Genomic DNA, 20,305 nt, shown 5'->3' with positions numbered 1-20,305 from the left:
GCTGTGGCCTTTGGAACTCAATAAATATGCAGTGGCACAGCTTCTCGGGGCTGATTCCGCCTTATGAGTTTCAGCCCTCTGCTTATACTACTTTCATCTGATGTGTCTTATTCCTTGCGAATCTGAACCGTAAAGAAATCATAACATCTGGTGCCCAAAGTGGGGCTCGAAAAGGAGCAAGTCTGCAGTCTCGGGATTATCAGACCAAAGGGGGAAAAGTCCACATGGTAGTAAGCAAAACCTTCGGGTTATCTTAGGCAGTCATGGGGAATTCCCCATCAGTTGAGACCCAGTATATAAAAATACTGCAAGCATTGTTAAAGGGGACCAGTATAACTGTTAAAGATAAAAATTTTAAGTTACTTTTTAAAAATATTAAGAAGCATTGTTACTGGTTTCAGCCTCAAGGAAAGGCTGCTTTAAGTTTAAAAACATGGAACCAAGCTTGACCGGGTGGTGGCACAGTGAATAGAGCGTCGGACTGGGACGCAAGGGACCCAGGTTTGAGACTCCGAGGTCACCAGCTTGAGAGTGGGCTCATCTGGTTTGAGCAAGGCTCACCAGCTTGGACCCAAGGTTGCTGGCTCAAGCCAGGGGTTACTCGGTCTGCTGAAGGCCTGTGGTCAAGGCACATATGAGAAAGCAAACAATGAATAACTAAGGTGTCACAACGAAAAACTGATGATTGATGCTTTTCATCTCTCTCCGTTCCTGCCTATCTGTCCCTCTCTCTCTGTTAAAAAAAATAAAAAATATATATATATATAAATAAATAAAATAAAACATGGAATCAAGTAATGATAGCTTTACGGAGTGCTCATCAACAAGGAGACACTATTCTTCTTTCTGCTTGGTCTCTTTGTAATTTCATTTCTTTGGCTTTGCAACCTTAACAGTCTGATTCTGAATCCTCGTGGCCTCCAGCTCGTCAGGTAATGTCTGATATTGATTATGGTTAAGTAAAAAACCAATATAGGTTGAGCAGTAGCCACTAAAAGGAGAGAAGCTTGAAGCATTGCATCAATTGGTACAAACTCAATTAGAATTAGGACATATAGAAGAATCACAAAGTCCTTGGAATTCTCCAGTCTTTGTAATAAAGAAAAAATCTGGGAAATGGAGACTGCTTACTGATCTTCATCAAGTTAATTCAGTAATTCAACCTATGCAGCCCTTACAACCAGGTCTTCCCCAACCAAGCATGATTCCAGAAAAATGGTTATTTATTTATTTATTTATTTATTTATTTATTTATTTCAGAGACAGAGAGAGAGTCAGAGAGAGGGATAGATAGGGATAGACAGACAGGAATGGAGATGAGAAGCATCAATCATCAGTTTTTCATTGTGGCACTTTAGTTGTTCATTGATTGCTTTCTCATATGTGCCTTGACGGGGGTGGGGAGGTACAGCAGACCGAATAACCCCTTGCTTAAGCCAGCGACCTTGGATCCAACCTGTTGAGCTCTTTTTTTTTTTTTTTTTTGCTCAAACCAGATGAGCCCGTGCTCAAGTTGGCGGCCTCGGGTCTCAAACCTGGGTCCTCTGCATCCCAGTCCAACGCTCTATCTACTGTGCCACTGCCTGGTCAGGCTAAAATGGTTATAGATTTAAAAGGGTTTTTTTTGTTTTTGTTTTTTTTTACTATTTCTTTACAACCACAAGATACAGAAAAATTTGCTTTTACTATTCCATCATTAATTTATCTCCTACCAAAAGATATCAATGGAAAGTGCTTCCACAAGGAATGTTGAATGGTCCAACATTGTGTCAAAATTATGTAAATTAACCTTTAGAAAAAATTCATCAGAAATATCCTTAATCTTTGATACTACATTATATGGATGACATATTTTTTTCAGCTTGTGAAAATAATGCTGAACTTTCAATAATTCTTAAAGATGCTTCTGAAACCTTGAATCAGCGCGGTTTAATCATAGCTGAAGATAAAACTCAAACATCTTGTCCTTTTAAGCGTTTAGGGCATATAATTGAAAATCAAAGAATTATTCCTCAAAAAGTCAATTTACGAACTGACTCTCTAAAAACCTTAAATGACTTTCTTTTTTTTTTTAATTTTTTTTTTAAAGACTTTATTTATTCATTTTAATGAGGAGAGAGAGAGAGAGAGAGAGAGAGAGAGAAGGGAGGAGCAGGAAGCTTCAACTCCCATATGTGCCTTGACCAGGCAAGCCCAGGGTTTCAAATTGGCGACCTCAGCATTCCAGGTCGATGCTTTATCCACTGCGCCACCACAGGTCAGGCAAACCTTAAATGACTTTCAAAAATTATTGGGTGATATTAATTGGTTGAGACCTTCCCTAGGAATCCCTACTTATGCACTAATGAATTTATTTAATATTCTTCAAGGAGATTCTGATTTAAACAGTCCTAGACAGTTACCAGAAATAGCAAAACAAGAACTATCACTTATTGAAAAAATTATGCATACTGCTAATTTAGATTGAATATACATCAACCTATTCAATTAATTATTTTTCCCTCAGAACATTCTCCTTCTGGCATCATATGGCAAGAAAACAAGATATTAGAATGACCATTTCTGCCACATAAGACTCAAAAGAAATTATGTACTTACTTAGAGAAAATCTGTACTTTAATTATTAAAAGTAGACTTAGGATAAGACAACTGACTAGAAATGATCCGAATAAAATTATTGTACCTTTAACATGTAATCAGATTTCAGATAACTGGAAGTTAAATACTGATTGGCAAACTGCGTTAGCTGATTATTTTGGTACTGTAAACAATCAGTATCCTACAGATAAAAGAATTCAATTTCTAAAAAGAACACAATGGATTTTGCCGACTAAAGTATCGGCTCTGTCAATTCAAAAGGCTTCTACTTTTTATACTGATGCAAATAAATTAGGTATTGCTGGGTATACTGGACCAGTGACAAAAGTAATAAAAACTCCATATATATCAGTTCAAAAAGCAGAGTTATCTGCTGTATTATTACTTCTTTTTTTTTTTAAGACTTTATTTATTCATTTTAGAGAGAAGGAGGAGAGAGAGAGAGAGAGAGAGAAGGGGAGGAGCAGGAAGCATCAACTCCCATATGTGCCTTGACCAGGTAATCCCAGGGTTTTGAACCAGCGACCTCAGCATTCCAGGTCGATGCTTTATCCACTGCGCCACCACAGGTCAGGCGTATTATTACTTCTTAATGATTTTCCTTGCCCTATTAACATTATTACTGATTCACAATATGTAGAATATACAGTTAAACTCATAGAAACTGTTTACATTTCAAATGATGGTTCTGAACTACACAAATTGTTTCAAGAGTTAACAACTTTTATTGTGGGAATGAAATTTGCCTATCTATATAACACACATTCATTCTCATACAGCTTTACCAGGCCCTATGTCTACTGCAAATAATAAAATAGATCAATTACTTATTGGATGGGTAGAAATAGCCGCTAAATTTCACGCAGAGACCCATACAAATAGAAAAGGTTTAATGCCAAAATTTAAGATAACCAGGCAAGAGGCTCAAAATATTGTTAGAAAATGTCCTCAGTGCAGTATTATAAACGTTCCTCCATTACCAGGAGGAACAAATCCTAGAGGACAGCACAGTAATGACCTGTGGCAAATGGATGTAACTCCTATTTCTTCCTTTGGAAAACTATCTTTTGTACACTGTTCTATTGATACTTATTCTTCCTTTCGATGGGCCACACCTTTGCCTGGAGAAAAAGCTGATGTGTCATTCAACATCTCATAGAAGCTTTTAATGTTATAGGCATTCCTAAAGCAATTAAAACTGACAATGATCCTGCCTATACCTCTGCTAAATTTCAACAATTCTTAGCATTTTAGATTAAACATACTGCCGAATTCCATATAACCCACAGGACAGGTGATTATTGTGTGCAGTAATCGCACTCTGAAAAATACGTTACTTAAACAAAAGGGGGGAGAAGGAAGGAGATTATCTCCTAGATTTATGTTATATAAAGATTTATTTACTTTAAATTTCTTAAATACAGGAGGGGATAATTTGCTGCAGAAATACATTGGACAAAAAATAATAGTTATAAGATTAATCAACCTGTGCATTATAAAAATGAATCCGATCAATGAGTACCTGGTGTAGTGCAACACTGGGGAAGAGGGTTTGCTTGTGTCATTTCAGAATCCGGCCAAGTCCTTTGGATCCCTGCCCTGCAGGATTAAACTAATAACATGAGTAGGAGAAATAGATTTTTTCCATATCCGCCCATTGCCGAGATGGAAGCACTGAACTTCGGAAGAATCTTACAGGTGCCGCTGCCTAGTACTGAAAAGGCTAAAATACTAAATTGGAGTCAACTTAAAAAGCTACTAGAAAAGAACAAAATGCTACTAATCTGTTCTTAGCAATGATTGCCTTGGTAACAATTCTGGTAAGTAGGGCTGAAAATTTTAGTTACTGAGCATACATCCCTAATCCTCCATTAAGGAGAGCTATTCATTGGGAAGATGGTGCTGTTTCTATTTTTGTTAATTATTCTAATTGGCTTACAGGACCTTTTTTTTTTTTTTTTACAGAGAGAGGGATAGACAGGGACAGACAGGAACGGAGAGATGAGAAGCAACCATTAGTTTTTCTGTTGTGGGTTGCAACACCTTAGTTGTTCATTGATTGCTTTCTCATATGTGCCTTGGCTGCAGGCCTTCAGCAGATCGAGTAACCCCTTGCTCGAGCCAGCAACCTTGGGCTCAAGCTGGTGAGCTCGGGGTCTCGAACCTGAGTCTTCCGCATCCCAGTCGGACGCTCTATCCACTGCGCCACCACCTGGTCAGGCCAGGACCTTTTGATGATACAGGTCCCTTAGCACCTTCGGAAGAAGGAATAAGATTAGAAAATTATACAACAGGAGTTGAGGGACTACCTATATGTATAGAATATGAGCCACATTGTTTAAAAATAGAAGCTCATTTGGCTCTTTATTGTAAAAAATAACAGTAAAGGAGAAGGAAAAGGAAAAAAATGTTTGTTTTTATTACAAGGATATAGATTTAAAGGTAATACATCTGTACATGATCCTGAACCTCCGCCTGATTTACCACCCTGTCAAACTGCAATTGTTAATCAGCTAAGTGAATGGGTACATTGGGAAAATTGCAGAGGTGAAACTGCTTGGTTTTTACTTAATATTTCCTATGGAAATATCATAGATTGGAGCCCTCATGGTTCTGCCTAAGTTAAAGGTCAGGATGCTGATCTCAGGTGGCATAAGAACAATGGTTCAATTACAGCTGATGGTCAAGGTAATCATATTATCGTATGGCATGGAGGAGGGATGTCACCTCAAGCTCCTCACATAAAATTTGGTCCTATACGATATCATTTGTGGAAAATAGCCACAGCACTTAAACATATGTCAGCGTGGAAAGGAGAAATCTGGAGAAATCATCCTTCTAATCATACTATGTTAACCTTTAAAAAGAATGAGACACATTTTATATCTGCTTGTATTAGATTGCTTTATATGTTTATTATCTGTGAAACCAAATGGACAGCTGAAAAGTATTCTATAACTTGCAATAACTGTGCTTTTTATACATGTATTAACTCTTCCATTCCTTTTAATAAAAATAGTAAAAGTCTATACATTTTAAGAGCCAGAACAGGACTATGGATTCCAGTACAAATGCATCAGATGTGGCAAGATTCCCCTTCTATGATACTGTTACAACATCTTATTAAGTCTTTGAAGCGAAACAAGAGACTAGTTGGACTGATCATCGCCATCATATGGGATTAATAGCTGTAACCACCGCGGCTGCTGTATCTAGAGTTGCATTACATCAAAGTATACAGACTGTGGACTTTGTACAAAAAATTCTGAACAACTGTGGATTTCTCAACAACATATAGATAGTGAAATTAATGCTAAGGTTAGTGATTTAGAACAGACTGTGATTATGTTAGGAGATCAAATTGTTAGTCTGCAAAGACAAATTAAACTAAAATGTGATTGGAATGTAACTACTTTTTGTATTATCCCTTATTCCATGGAATCATACTCATTTCCCTTGAGAAAATGTTAAAAAACACTTGTTAAATCATTGAAACGGGCCCTGGCCGGTTGGCTCAGTGGTAGAGCATCGGCCTGGCATGCAGGAGTCCTGGGTTCGATTCCTGACCAGGACACACAGGAGAAGCACCCATCTGCTTCTCCACCCCCTCACCCTCTCCTCTCCTTCCTCTCTGTCTCTCTCTTCCCCTCCCGCAGCCGAGGCTTCATTGGAGCAAAGTTGGCCCGGGCGCTGAGGATGGCTCCATGGCCTCTGCCTCAGGCGCTAGAATGGCTCTGGTTGCAACAGAGCAACGCCCCAGATGGCCAAAAGCATCGCCCCCTCTGGTCGCAACAGAGTGATGCCCTGAATGGGCGGAGCATCGCCCCCTGGTGGGCATGCCGGGTGGATCCTGGTCGGGCGCATGTGGGAGTCTGTCTGACTGCCTCCCCATTTCCAACTTCAGAAAAAATACAAAGAAAAAAAAAATCATTGAAACGTAACTATGGAAATTTTAGATTTACAAAAGCATATTGACACTACTTTTAAAAATCAGTTGAAATTGATTGATAGAGAAAATTTATTAACTATTTCTGATAGAATCAGTAATTTGAATCCTTTAAAGCAGTTTAAGATTTTTGGAGGAACTATAGGAGGCATTATACTAATCATTTACTTTATATTTCTTTTATTATATATAGTCAGAAGAAGAGGCCTAACCAGGCAGTGGCACAGTGGATAGAGCGTCAGACTGGGATGCAGAAGACCCAGGTTTGAGACCCCGAGGTTGCCAATTTGAGCGCGGGCTCATCTGGTTTGAGCAAAAGCTCACCAGCTTGGACCCAATGTCGCTGGCTCGAGCAAGGAGTTACTTGGTCTGCAGAAGGCCCGCGGTCAAGGCATATATGAGAAAGCAATCAATGAACAACTAAGGTGTCGCAACAAAAAACTGATGATTGATGCTTCTCATCTCTCTCCGTTCCTGTCTGTCCCTATCTATCCCTCTCTCTGTCTCTGAAAAAAGAAGAGGAAATCGGTGTTAAAGCAAAATAGAGCAGCAATCTGCCATGTTATCTCTTATGCTACATAAAGTGCAAGCTAAACAAAAAAGGGGGATATGAATGAAGGGAAAGACCCTGCACAAATATGAATGGCAGTTAACTTCAGAGCAGGGGTTACTTGGAGACAAGAGATCTTGGAGTGTATTAACCATAACAGGAGACTGGCCTGGGGTTACTTGAATGCAAGTATGCAGGATTCTTGGAGGAATGGCTTCAAGAACCAGATGTCCTTTATGATTGATAAGCTCGGAGACTCTGACTCTTCTCGTGTCCTTGATCATGAAGGAAACATTAGACGTGCAGGTATGGTTGGGAAAAAAGGCTTTGTAGCTTTCTAGTTTTTGTTTTTTTTTTTTTTTATTTTATTTCTGAAGCTGGAAACGGGGAGAGACAGTCAGACAGACTCCCGCATGCGCCCAACCGGGATCCACCCGGCATGCCCACCAGGGGCAACGCTCTGCCCACCAGGGGCGATGCTCTGCCCCTCCGGGGCGTCGCTTTGCCACGACCAGAGCCATTCCAGCGCCTGGGGCAGAGGCCAAGGAGCCATCCCCAGCGCCCGGGCCATCTTTGCTCCAATGGAGCCTTGGCTGCGGGAGGGGAAGAGAGAGACAGAGAGGAAGGAGGGGGTGGGGGGTGGAGAAGCAAATGGGCGCTTCTCCTGTGTGCCCTGGCCGGGAATTGAACCCGGGTCCCCCGCACGCCAGGCCGACGCTCTACCACTGAGCCACCTGGCCAGGGCCGTAGCTTTCTAGTTTTATCAGCTGAGCTGTGGCCTTTGGAACTCAATAAATATGCAGTGGCACAGCTTCTCGGGGCTGATTCTGCCTTATGAGTTTCAGCCCTCTGCTTATACTACTTTCATCTGATGTGTCTTATTCCTTGCGAGTCCGAACCGTAAAGAAATCGTAACAATTTTTCGTTGAACACCAATTTTACCTGACAGAATGACTGACAGATAAACCAAGGTTATTCAAACCTAGGTATTTAGAAAATATTTCCTTAAAAATGAATGAAATAAGCCTGTCAGTTAAAAAAAGAAACATTGTTGCCTTGGCCTGTGGCATAGTGCAGTGGTCCCTAACCTTTTTTGGGCCATGGACTGGTTTAATGTCAAAATATTTTCATGGACAGGCCTTTAGGGTGGGACGGATAAATGTATCACGTGACCGAGACAAGCGTCAAGAGTGAGTTTTAGATGGATGTAACAGAGGGAATCTGGTCATTTTTTAAAAAGAAAACATCATTCAGACTTAAATAATAAATAAAACGGAAATAATGTAAGTTATTTATTCTTTCTCTGCAGACTGGTACCAAATGGCCCACGGACCGGTACCAGTCCGCGGCCCGGGGGTTGGGGACCACTGTCATAGTGGATAGAGCTTCCACTCAGAGTGCTGAGGTCACTAGTTGATCTCAAAGTCACCAGCTCAATCCCAGGGTTGCTGGCTCCATTCCAGAGATGCTGACCTGGGGTCAGGGCATGTTTGAGAAGCAATTAATGGTTATACAAGTGAAGTGGAACGAGTTGATGCCTCTCTCTTTCTCTTCTTCCTTCCTCTCTCAAAACAAGCAAACCAACCAACCAACCAAAATATATATATATATATATTGTTGCCAATGATAAAATTCAAACTTTCAAGTGAAAGTTAGAATTTTAGAGAAATTATATCCACCTTTGAGCTTGAAAATACTCAAAACTTTTCTGATGAGACTGGTTACATTATGATGAACTAATAGGATTTTAAAATACTGTATAATGAAACGTATTGACATTTGAAAGCTTTATATAACTCAGTGAACCAGTATTTTTCTTTTTTGGGGAGACAGAGAGAGGGACAGACAGACAGGAAGGGAGATGAGAAGCATCAATTCTTCGTTGTGGCACTATAGCTGCTCACTGATTTGCTTTCTCATATGTGCCTGACCAGGAAGCTCCTGCAGAGTGAGTGACCCCTTTATCAAGCTAGCAACTTTTGGGCTCAAGCCAGTGACCATGGAATCATGTCTATGATGCCACGCTCAAGCCAGCAACCCTATGTTCAAGCCGGTGACCTCGGAGTTTCGAACCTGGGTCCTCCCAGTCCGATGCTCTATCCACTGTGCTACTGCCTGGTCAGCCTGAATCAGTATTTTTCAAATGACCAATATATGATAGTCAACCAAAAAAAAATTGGTCTATCGTATAAACAGACCAATTTTAACATGTATAATATGCTTATTGGTCTGGTTTCACATTCTACAATATAGCCAACCTTTAAGAAAGTATTATTTGTTGGGTTTTGGTATGGTATGAAAAAAAAAACAACTTCCTTTTTCCAATGACATATCTGTACGAAGCTGGCTTTTCTTTATGTACTTCAACCAAAACAATGTATCACAAAAGATTGAATACAGAAGCCATTGAGGAGAATCCATTTAACTTTTATTAAGCCAGACATGAAAGAGATTTGCAAAAATATAAATTTAATGCTATTCTAATTTTTTTTTCTTTTGGAAAATAATTTTTAAAAATGTTTTTATATAGGTTTATTATTTTTAATGAAATAGTAAATACATTTCTTAAATTTCTTTCTCTTTAGCCTGACCAGGCGGTGGCGCAGTGGATAGAGCATCAGACTGGGATGCGGAAGGACCCAGGTTCGAGACCCCGAGGTCGCCAGCTTGAGCGCGGGCTCATCTGGCTTGAGCAAAAAAAAAAAAAAAGCGCACCAGCTTGGACCCAAGGTCACTGGCTCCAGTAAGTCTGCTGAAGGCCTCTGGTCAAGGCACATATGAGAAAGCAATCAATGAACAACTAAGGTGTTGCATCGTGCAACGAAAAACTAAATGATTGATGCTTCTCATCTCTCCGTTCCTGTCTGTCTGTCCCTGTCTATCCCTCTCTCTGACTCTGTAAATAAATAAATTTCTTTCTCTTTTTCTGTTAGCAAGAGAGAGAAAGACAGAGAGGAAGGGAGATGAGAAGCATTAACTCTTTGTTGGGGCAACTTAGTTGTTCATTGATTGTTTCTCATATATGCCTTGATGGGGGCTCTAGCTGAACCAGTAACCCCTTGCTTGAGCCAGCGACCTTGGGCTTCAAGCCAGCAACTGTGGGGCTCAAGCCAGTGACCATGGGGTCATGTCTATGATCCCATGCTTAAGCTGGGGAGCCTGCACTCAAGCCTGCGACCTCAGGGTTTCAAACCTCAGGGTCTCAGTGTCCTAGGTCCAACACTCTAGCCACTGCACCACCGCCTGGTCAGGTCAGAAGCCAGCTTTTAGCTGCCTAAAAATACCTCTGGAGAGGAAGCCAAAATAGGTATTATTTCTCCCTTCCCACTCTAGAAGGACGGTACAGATTTCACTTGCTGCCTTCTCTTTAGTGAATTTCTTCTTTACCAATATAGGAGACCCTAGTTTTCTGACTCAGGAAGTGGCTAAAACAAAAATTTCTGACATGTTGCCTTTTAGTGGCGAATATATTGTCTCCAGGGATAAGCCAGGAACCTGACCTCAGGCATAACAACACTATTCAGGGGTTTCTGCAGAGTATCAACACCCACTACATAGAAAGGGCTGGGGAAAGAAGTTTTCCCATAGAGAGGAGGGACACATTAGGCTTCAGATCATTTGGAGCTTATTAAGAGGTGCATTCTTAGATAAGCACAGTCATGTGACTATCTTTTTCAATCTTGCTCTGCAGGATCTGCAATCCTGATTTAATTCTGTGATTTACAATCCAATAACGCCCAACAGAACACCTTTAGGGATGCAGTGGAATGGGCAGTCTCCCTGACAGCCTAGTCAGGACCTGTGTCCCTTTTCTGCCCAAAGTGTCTCTTCCCTGTCTGGAGGACCTACTAATACTGGGTCACAATGCTGTGACATAACCTGGATGTAGGAGGGGGACAATAGGCCTATCAGAAAGAGAAGAAAAGTTCTTGTTCTTAGAAGTGGGGAGAACAAAAAAACAAAAGGCAGTATATAGTGGAGGTAGCAAGGTTTACAAGAGGAAGATGAAATGAGTGGTTAAGAAAAGTGCACACACACAAAAAATGAGTCACTACTCTTGTTACCAGTTACATGACGGCCAGCAAATTAGTACATTCAATCTCTGGTGAGAGGAATGGTATTGACACCCCAGAGAGGCTGCCTAGGAAGTAACAGGAGAGAAGAGGGGACTGGAATAAAGAATGAACAGCAAGGAGAGTTCTAATCTATCTCAGGTATAATTCACAAAATAATTTTCTTCTGGAAATATAAAACTATTACAATACCACATTCAAAATAAATGAGCCTGTTTAGCTCTAATGGTGTCAATAGTAAGTCTCAAACTCCTATTTGATCCCAAGGAACAAGTGCTCAAGGGACTAGATATTAAATCTGAAACAATTTATTTTTAAGATCCAATTTAAGTAAGACATAGCAGACCTAGGCCCTGGCTGGTTGGCTCAGTGGTAGAGCGTTGGCCTGGCGTGCAGGAGTCCTGGGTTCGATTCCCGGCCAGGGCACACAGGAGAGGTGCCCATCTGCTTCTCCACCCCTCCCCCTCTCCTTCCTCTCTGTCTCTCTCTTCTCCTCCTCTGGAGCAAAAGTTGGCCCGGGCGCTGAGGATGGCTCCATGGCCTCTGCCTCAGGCGCTAGAATGGCTCTGGTTGCAAAGGAGCAGAGCGATGCCCCAGATGGGAAGAGCACCACCCCCTGGTGGGCATGCCGGGTGGATCCCGGTCGGGCGCATGCGGGAGTCTCTCTGACTGCCTCCCCATTTCCAACTTCAGAGAAAATACAAAGAAAAAAAAAAGACATAGCAGACATAGCTTGAACCACACTTCCCCTCAGATTTTAATTATAAACATAATATTAAAAGAAATTTTAAAAAGTGGAAAAGTTTCTCTCTCTCGATAGGGTACAGGGTAGCATGAATTTGTGTATGGGCAGAGGGGAGAGAGAAAGAAGCTGTAGAAAGATGTACAACATGCAAATATAATATGGTGAAATTTAACAACAGAAGCAAAAAAAATTATACTTTTGCCTCTCTCAATCAAGCCAAACATCTATTTCAGATTGTAGGTTTAGATTCCGGTTACTCCTCTGGATAGCTGAGTAGATGAGGGTTGACGCTTCCCAAACTGTCAGTAAGTATTTACTGACCACATGCTACACCCAAGGCATTACAATGCAACCAGTCAGCAGAGACCCACCAAGAAAAAGCCTCTTGTTCTTTGGTAGGTAATTATCTCCTATCTGCAGTTTTTTAGCAAAATAGCCAGATACAAATACTTTACAGTCAAGCAGTTTTTCAAGTCATCCTTACCAGATAAGGCTGCAGTTCTCTAGGGAATGTGGGAACTTAAAAAAGAAAAAAAGTGTTCACTGTGATTGATGACAAGGAAGAGAAAGTGAGACCAAATTGTAAACACTATATTTATTCTTCGGGAGAGTCTTAAAACAACACAGAGATAATTTATCAAGGGGCATAATGTGTAAGATTCATTAAAATGTGCAGGACAGGCCCTGGCCGGTTGGCTCAGTGGTAGAGCGTTGGCCTGGCGTGTGGGAGTCCCGGGTTCAATTCCCACCAGGGCACACAGGAGAAGCACTCATCTGCTTCTCCACCACTCCCCCTCTCCTTCCTCTCTGTCTCTCTCTTCCCCTCCCGCAGCCAGGGCTCCATTGGAGCAAAGTTTGCCTGGGCGCTGAGGATGGCTCTGTGGCCTCTGCCTCAGGCACTAGAATAGCTCTGATTGCGGCAGAGCGACGCCCCAGATGGGCAGAGCATCGCCCCTTGGTGGGCATGCTGGGTGGATCCTGGTCAGGGGCATGCGGGAGTCTGTCTGACTGCCTCCCCATTTCCAACCTCAGGGGGAAAAAAAAATGTGCAGGACAGCCTGACCAAGCAGTGGCACAGTGGATAGAGCATTGGACTGGGATGCAGAGGACGCAGGTTCGAGACCCCGAGGTCACCAGCTTGAGTGCAGGCTCATCTGGTTTGAGGAAAAGCCCACCAGCTTGAACCCAAGGTCGCTGGCTCCAGCAAGGGGTTACTCGGTCTGCTGAAGGCCCACGGTCAAGGCACATATGAGAAAGCAATCAATGAACAACTAAGGTGTTGCAACGTGCAATGAAAAACTAATGATTGATGCTTCTCATCTCTCTCCGTTCCTGTCTGTCTGTCCCTGTCTATCCCTCTCTCTGACTCACTCTCTGTCTCTGTAAAAAATAAATAACTAAATAAAAATTTTTTAAAAATGTGCAGGACAATTCAAAACAAAAAAAAATTACAAAGTTCAAATCAAACACATTATATTAAATAATCAAGAATAGGATAAGCATGAATTTGTTCTCCAAATCCTAGAATACTAGGAATAGGATGTTAAATCTTAACTAGGAACAAGGGGTTAAGGAACAGGATGGCCACATTATACAGTGGCAAGAGCCCTGGGCTGGGGAAAATGATCTGGATCATGGTTCTAGCTCTTCCCCCAGGAGAGACCTTTCTAAGCCTTGGTTTAACTGTAAAAGAAGTTGGAACAGGCTATGGTGACTACAGAATAGCTTCTAGAAACTAAGTAAGTAGCATTCAAGAAGTAAGAAAATGTAGGAAAGACAAATCACTACCAATATTTCTGATAGATCTTTTACTCTATTCTGAAAATGGTTTCTATTTATTACCTTTATGGAAGACCAGTGCAATAAAAGGAACTGCTAATCCAGCAGTCAGTTTTACTGCTAACTAAAGTAGTAGGTCTTAGAGAGAAACAAAATAGTAAGACTGCTTCTAGAGTTAAACTTTCCTAAGATCAAACATGAGATGAACAAGTTACCAGGCCTACTAGCCAAGAAATGTCATACTACAATGCTTTTAACTCAGCACTGTCATCCACCCCTGCTCCCCTGACACTGGAGCACCATAGAAACATTCAGATAGAATTCCCACAGGTAAAGGATCTTTTCCAGTGGCTCTGCCAGGTGATACAGTCTTTAGCCATCTGAGGGAACTCTTTGGTAATCTGAAGATAATGTAAATCCACATAAATTGGGTGTTTATAAGCAACAATGTGGAGAAATTTCCATATTGGTATATATTTATATGAGAAGCACAGAATCTTTTCCTAGTATAATAAATTTGGGGGGGGGGTCTTGATTGTATATTTTCCTTTTTAGTTATTACATTGTCTTTCTCTTTCTTCAGCCCTCATATAAAGATGTTAAGGCAGCCTGGCCTGTGGTGGTGCAGTGGATAAAGCGTCGACCTAGAATGCTGAGGTCGCCAGTTTGAAACCCTCGGCTTGCCTGGTCAAGGCACATATGGGAGGTGCTTCCTGCGTGAGTGTGTGTGTTTGTGTGTGTGTGTTTGTGTGTGTCCCTCTCTCCCCCTTCTCTCTAAAATGAATAATAATAATTTTAAAAAGGTGTTAAGGCAAGAGTACCTCAATCTAGGTTACTCCTAAGAGAGACAAGTTTTGTGTCTCCACACCAATAACATTTATACAATGATTATACTTTAAAAATTGCACCACTACATTCCTGAGGACACATAAAAGGCATTTAGATCATTGGGTTTCATTTGCTTCAGGTAAAAAGCATCTTTATTTTTGCACTTGAAGTCTAGCAGAACATTTTGATGACAATATAGAAACACTATGAATAAATGGATGAATGACTAGCTAACTACATATAACTTATTTTTTGAAAGATTTTGTGTCATAAATAGGCAAATCAAACAAGTAATCCACAACAGATTAACACTATTTTTTCAGAGAGTAACAGGTCATTTTATCAGTAACATCCTAGAGAGCATTCCTGCTCTAGATAAAGGCCAAATAAACAAAAGATGTCAAAGTGCCACTTCATTACCTGAGACCTAGTGGAAAGAGGTCTCCTTTCCGGAGTCTGAGTAGACTTGATCAAAATCACCCACAGCTACTAGTCCACATGATAAAATCACCACATCAAATCCTCAGTGAATATATTTATTTTAGACAGTTAGATACCATCCAGTCACTCAAAGAAAAGTGAAATCACATGGCCAAACAAAGTATGTTGTGATTCTGCTAAACTCACTTAGACGTTTGGCTCAATACAGCCATTCTCTTATAAGCCCTAGGGCTCTCCATCCTTTCAAGATGACCACTCCCCCTTCCATCTCAGGCCTCCGAGGCCCGTTCTGCAACTAATCTGACACCTTTCCGTATTTTGGAAGCCTCAGGCTCCACCACACCCTACCCCTACCAGATTTATCCTACCCTACGGGCTGTGGCAGAATTTTACTGAAACACACACATCCATGATCTGACAAACCAAGATTTAGGGCCTAACGAATTCTGTTCCCCTCAACTCTCAGAAACTAAAGTGTCCTCACAAATCTTAGGTTGCCATGCACCCGTTCCTTTTGCTTGGAACGTCTGGCTCTTGCGTCGACCCTTCAGCTTCCATGGCCCCAAGTAGCTCGGGTTTCCGTGGCCCCTTTCCTGTTTCTCGCTTCGGGTTCTCGGCTGCAGCTCACACTCAACCTGTTTCTTCGTCTGGAGAATCTGGGGATTGGAAGGAGGCCTGTAAGACCCCCTTCCCCGCCAACCGACCTTCGGGATTTAATACTGAATCGGCCCAGTGTCCCCCTCGATTCTCACTCAGTCACTGTCCATGCCCCAATCTGTGCCTTTGCCTCCGTTCCGTGACCCCTTCGGCCACCCCTCCGGCCATCCCGCGCAGCGGCCGCGGCTGCCCCAGCCCCCTGCTTCCGGGCTTTCCCTCCAGCTCTGCTTCCGGTGCCTGGCCCATCCCCGGCGGCAGCTCCGCCGGTCCGCGCCCCCGGCCCTCTGCGCCGCTCGCTCGCCGGCTCTCACCTCTCGAAGAGCAGCCTCACGGAGAAGACGCCCGCCGCCAGCGGGAACACCGAGAGGATGTGCCGGGCCTGAGGATAGCCGTAGCCGTCGCCTGGCCCCTCGAGGTCGGCCCAGCTCACGTTCTGGGGCATCCAGAAGCGTTCGCTCCACAGCCAGCCCCACAGCAGGCCCAGGGCTCCCGCTACCGCTGTCGCCATCTTACGCCCGCCCCGCGGCCGCCACAGCCTTAGCCGCCGCCACAGCCAACGGAACCCGCGGGGAGGCGGCCCCGGGGCGGGGCCTGACCGGCGGCCACCCCCTTCCGGCGACTTCTTTCCCCTGCACGTCTCAGCCCGCCTCCTCCGCGAAGCCGGGCCTCTTCAACGCCCACCACACCTCCCCCCTCCATCTTCACTCGCAGCTGATTCCCGGGAACTCGGCTTGGGACCCGGCCCTCCAGCCCTGGCCACACCTCTTCCCGAACCTCCCCCCAGCCCAACCCCGCCTTGGAGCCCCGCCGCCGCGCGCCTCGCCCCGCCTCTACCCTGCTCCGGCCCCACCCCACAGGCTCGACTCTGGTCCCGCCCCCTTTTGCTACCGGTTTCGGCCACGCTTCTCCTTTCGCGCATCCAACTATCGCCGCACCCTTTATTTCATGCCTAGCTCCCTACTGAGGGGGTCCCTTTTTCTCCGCCCAGCCGACACAAAGCTGTCCCGGTTCCCAAGCCACCGTACCCATCTCGCTACTCACAGCCCATTCTCACTGGGGCTCACCTCGCCATCTCAGTTGGACCCGCCCACTCCTCTCCACTACTAGAGGCTAATCTGAAATGGTGTTAAGAAAGATTTAAAAACCTAAATCTCTGCCTCATCTAAGAACAGATAAAGTAACTGCAGCTAGTATGCAATGCTTACCCAGAAGTTAAACAGTTTCAAAGAGAGAGGAAAAAGGAAAAAACAAAACAGTCATTCTAAGGAGTAGACTAGGTTTGCTTTTTAGCTCAGTGGTTCTCAAACTTGAGTGTGTCCCAGCTCAGGCTTAGCTTGCTTCATCTAACACATGGTGAATTGTTAAAAGTTGCCTGAGGCCTGACCTGTGGTGGCGTAGTGGATCAAGCCTCGACCTGGAACACTAAGGTCGCAGGTTCAAAACCCTGGGCTTGCCCAGCCAAGGCACATGTGGGAGTTGGTGCTTCCTGCTCCTCCCCCCTTCTCTCTCTCACTCTGTCTCTCTTCTCTAAAATGAATAAATAAATAAAAATAATTTTAAAAAACAATTTCCTGGGCCCAATCCAAAGAGATTGATTTAGAAGGTTCAGGTAGGGTCCGTGAATTTGAATTTCTCATTTCTAACAAACTTATAAGCAATGCCTGGTGCTGCTGGTTTGAGAACCACTGCCTGAAAAGTTTCTCCAAACCCAGAATATTTAACTACCCCATATTTAAAAGACATTAAAAAAAAAAAAGACATTTTAAAAGAAGTAAACCCTACCCGATCCCATGGGAATTAAAATCGGAGCCCCAAGGAGCAGAGAACAGTCTAACTTAGCATGAAGGAATTAGCTCACAATGATCTCAATCTCAAGATCTATCTCTAGAAAAGCACATTTGTAACCTCATGGCTGTTACAAAACATTGCTCATGAAATATGTAATGAAAGCACACTTGGTGCAGCTTTCATTTTGTCCAAAGCAATCCCACCAGCAAGATGGTGGAACTAAGTTGACTCTAGCCATCTTGAAGTCTCCTTAACCATCTGAAGTCTAAACTGGATCCCTTTCCTGCTTCACCAATGAGAGAAACTCACATTATCCTATTGCCACCATTGACATATCAAGTTCAAACAAATTGCCTTCATTCAGGAGAGCTGAGAGAATAAACACTTTGGTGGGGGGTTGGTTGTTTTTTTTCCCCTCTAAGAATGTTTGTTGTTATCTGGTCATTCTCTTAAAATGACACACTTTATTTACTGATCATGGAGCTTATCTTTGTTTCTACTCTCTATACTTTAGGCCTTGAAAGGCACAGAAAATGTTTTTCTAAGTGTAATCTCAGTCCCCATGTACCTGATACATGGTGATATACTCAACTGATATCCATAAATGCCAACCATAGGCACTCAGATATTTTTTGAATAAAATCAGTAGATATTGTACCATGTGGATGGGTTAGATTGCAGGGGTAGTCAACCTTTTTATACCTATTGCCTACTTTTTTATCTCTGTTAGTAGTAAAATTTTCTAACCACCCACCGGTTCCACAGTAATGGTGATTTATAAAGTAGGGAAGTAAGTTTACTTTATAAAATTTATAAAGCAGAGTTACAGCAAGTTAAAGCATAGAGTAATAATTACTTACCAAGTATTTTATGTCGGATTTTCGCTAAGTTTGGCAGAATAAATCTTTATAAAACAACTTACTAAAGTTAAATCTATCTTTTTATTTATACTTTGGTTGCTACACTACCACCCACCATGAAAGCTGGAACGCCCACTAGTGGGCAGTAAGGACCAGGTTGACTACCACTGGGTTAGAGTATCAGTGAGTCACATAGTAAAGGTAGCTAAACCCAAGCCAGGATTTGGTATTAAGATCAGCAGGACTGTGGTAAGGTACCAAAGAATTGCAAAAATTAGTATTAATTTTTTAGGAGGAAAAGTCAGACTTCTTGCCCTGTCCTCTCTGTGGAGAATGGAGGGAGAGGAATGTGGGAGTTTTCTGGCTTACAAAGACATACTATGTACTAAGATAAGAAACCCCTTTTTCTAAGAGGCTTAAAAGGCATTTTATGATTTAGGCCAACCATTCAGAGAGATTTTGTAAATATGATTTTATACTTGTGTTCATAGTTAGGAAAGGCTATTATAAATAGGTTTTTGAACTAGGTTTTGAATAAAAGAGGAAGGAGACTTGGACCCCCTCTCTTCCCCACACCTGTGAGAAAGAAGGTAAACAACCAGGTTGGGGGGGGGATTTAAGTAGCCCTTTCCTCTCCCCCTTTCTTTCTCCTTAATGGGTGATTTACAAATGATTATCCTCTGACATCCTGTAAGCCCCCTCCCATCCTGAAGTCGTGTGATTGATGTATGTACCTCTAGAGAAGACAAAGGAATAGGAGGTAGACAATAAAAGATTTGGGGATGTCTTTTGATATGTAAAATGACATTTTCCGCTATTGTGTTACCTTGTAAGTTTTAATATGTAGGAATGTTTTTTATAAATCCTATAGAAAAATATTATAAGCTTGTTAATGATTGTGTCATGCTCCCCATCCTTTTCCCCCAACCTATATGTGGTCAAGGGTATATAACCAGCCTCAGAGCTATATTCAAGACTGCACGATTTGGGTCAGCTATACCCGTGTTTGTCATATGCAGCCAGCTTAATTAATAAAACTCCTCAAAAATTCATTTGGACTTGGTGTCTCTATGTAAACCCGCAGAAGGTACGGTACTTTACAACAGGACCTTCTGGATAACTGTTCAGTGAACAAGTCTTTCTAATTGACTTTAGCTTGTGGTGAGGCAAGAGCAGATAGTAGTACTCTGCTATCCGTTTAAAAGACCAGGCAAAATTCTGAAACACACAATACCTCTGGAAAACATAAAAGAGGACTCAAAAAGCATGACTTATCTTGAAGAAAATCCACACTCCAATTAAAAGAAAAAGTGCCTTAACAATTGGGTCAGTTGTGCCTGACCAGGCGGTGGCACAGTGGATAGAGCGTCGGACTGGGATGTGGAGGACTCAGGTTCGAGACCCTGAGGTCGCCAGTTTGAGTGCAGGCTCATCTGGTTTGAGCAAAGCTCACCAGTTTGGACCCAAGGTCACTGGCTTGAGCAAGGGATTACTTGATCTGCTGTAGCACCATGGTCAAGGCACATATGAGAAGGCGATTAATGAACAACTAAGGTGTCACAATGAAAAACTAATGATTGACCCAAAAAACAAAAAAAACAATTGGGTCAGTTGTCTGTACAGGCAAGGAAACCAAACACCAAGTATGACTCTGCTCAGAGTAGAAAACAAAGTCTATTTTCAGTAGAGGCATTTGGAAATTCCATTTGGCATATTAGGCATAATTGTAAAGTAAATTATTAAATGTTGAGTACAATTAACAATTAAAAAAAACCCACTGAATTTTGAACTGGTAAAACAAACAGTTCATTTTGAATGTACAGATTAATTCTCTTGCCAAGTTGTTCACAATTTTTTTTTTTTTTTTTTTTTTAACAGACAGAGCGAGAGTCAGAGAGAGGGACAGATAGGGACAGACAAGACAGGAACGCAGAAATAAGCATCAACCATCAGTTTTCGTTGTGGCACTTTAGTTGTTCATTGATTGCTTTCTCATATGTGCCCCAACCATGGGGCTACAGCAGACCAAGTAACCCCTTG

The 20,305-nt window shown here is 42.4% G+C and overlaps 1 protein-coding gene across 3 annotated transcripts in view; it reads right to left on the bottom strand.

The window, feature by feature from the left end:
• CERS5 (ceramide synthase 5) overlaps window positions 1-16,219 on the bottom strand; it is a 41,056-nt gene extending 24,837 nt beyond the window's left edge. For 2 of the 3 annotated variants that reach the window (XM_066368728.1, XM_066368730.1), the window contains exon 1: window positions 15,929-16,219. In XM_066368728.1, the coding sequence (XP_066224825.1) occupies window positions 15,929-16,125 (197 nt within the window). In that variant the 5' untranslated portion in view covers window positions 16,126-16,219. The remainder of the gene's footprint in view (window positions 1-15,928) is intronic. The other variant, XM_066368729.1, reaches the window with a different exon arrangement.
• Between the last annotated feature and the right edge of the window lie 4,086 nt (window positions 16,220-20,305).

Source organism: Saccopteryx leptura, chromosome 2 (genome assembly GCF_036850995.1).
Source record: "Saccopteryx leptura isolate mSacLep1 chromosome 2, mSacLep1_pri_phased_curated, whole genome shotgun sequence".
In the NCBI taxonomy this organism is placed as follows: Eukaryota; Metazoa; Chordata; class Mammalia; order Chiroptera; family Emballonuridae; genus Saccopteryx; species Saccopteryx leptura.
The sequence above is the reverse complement of the archived record's forward strand: the minus strand, read 5'-3'. Positions and strand labels throughout refer to the sequence as shown.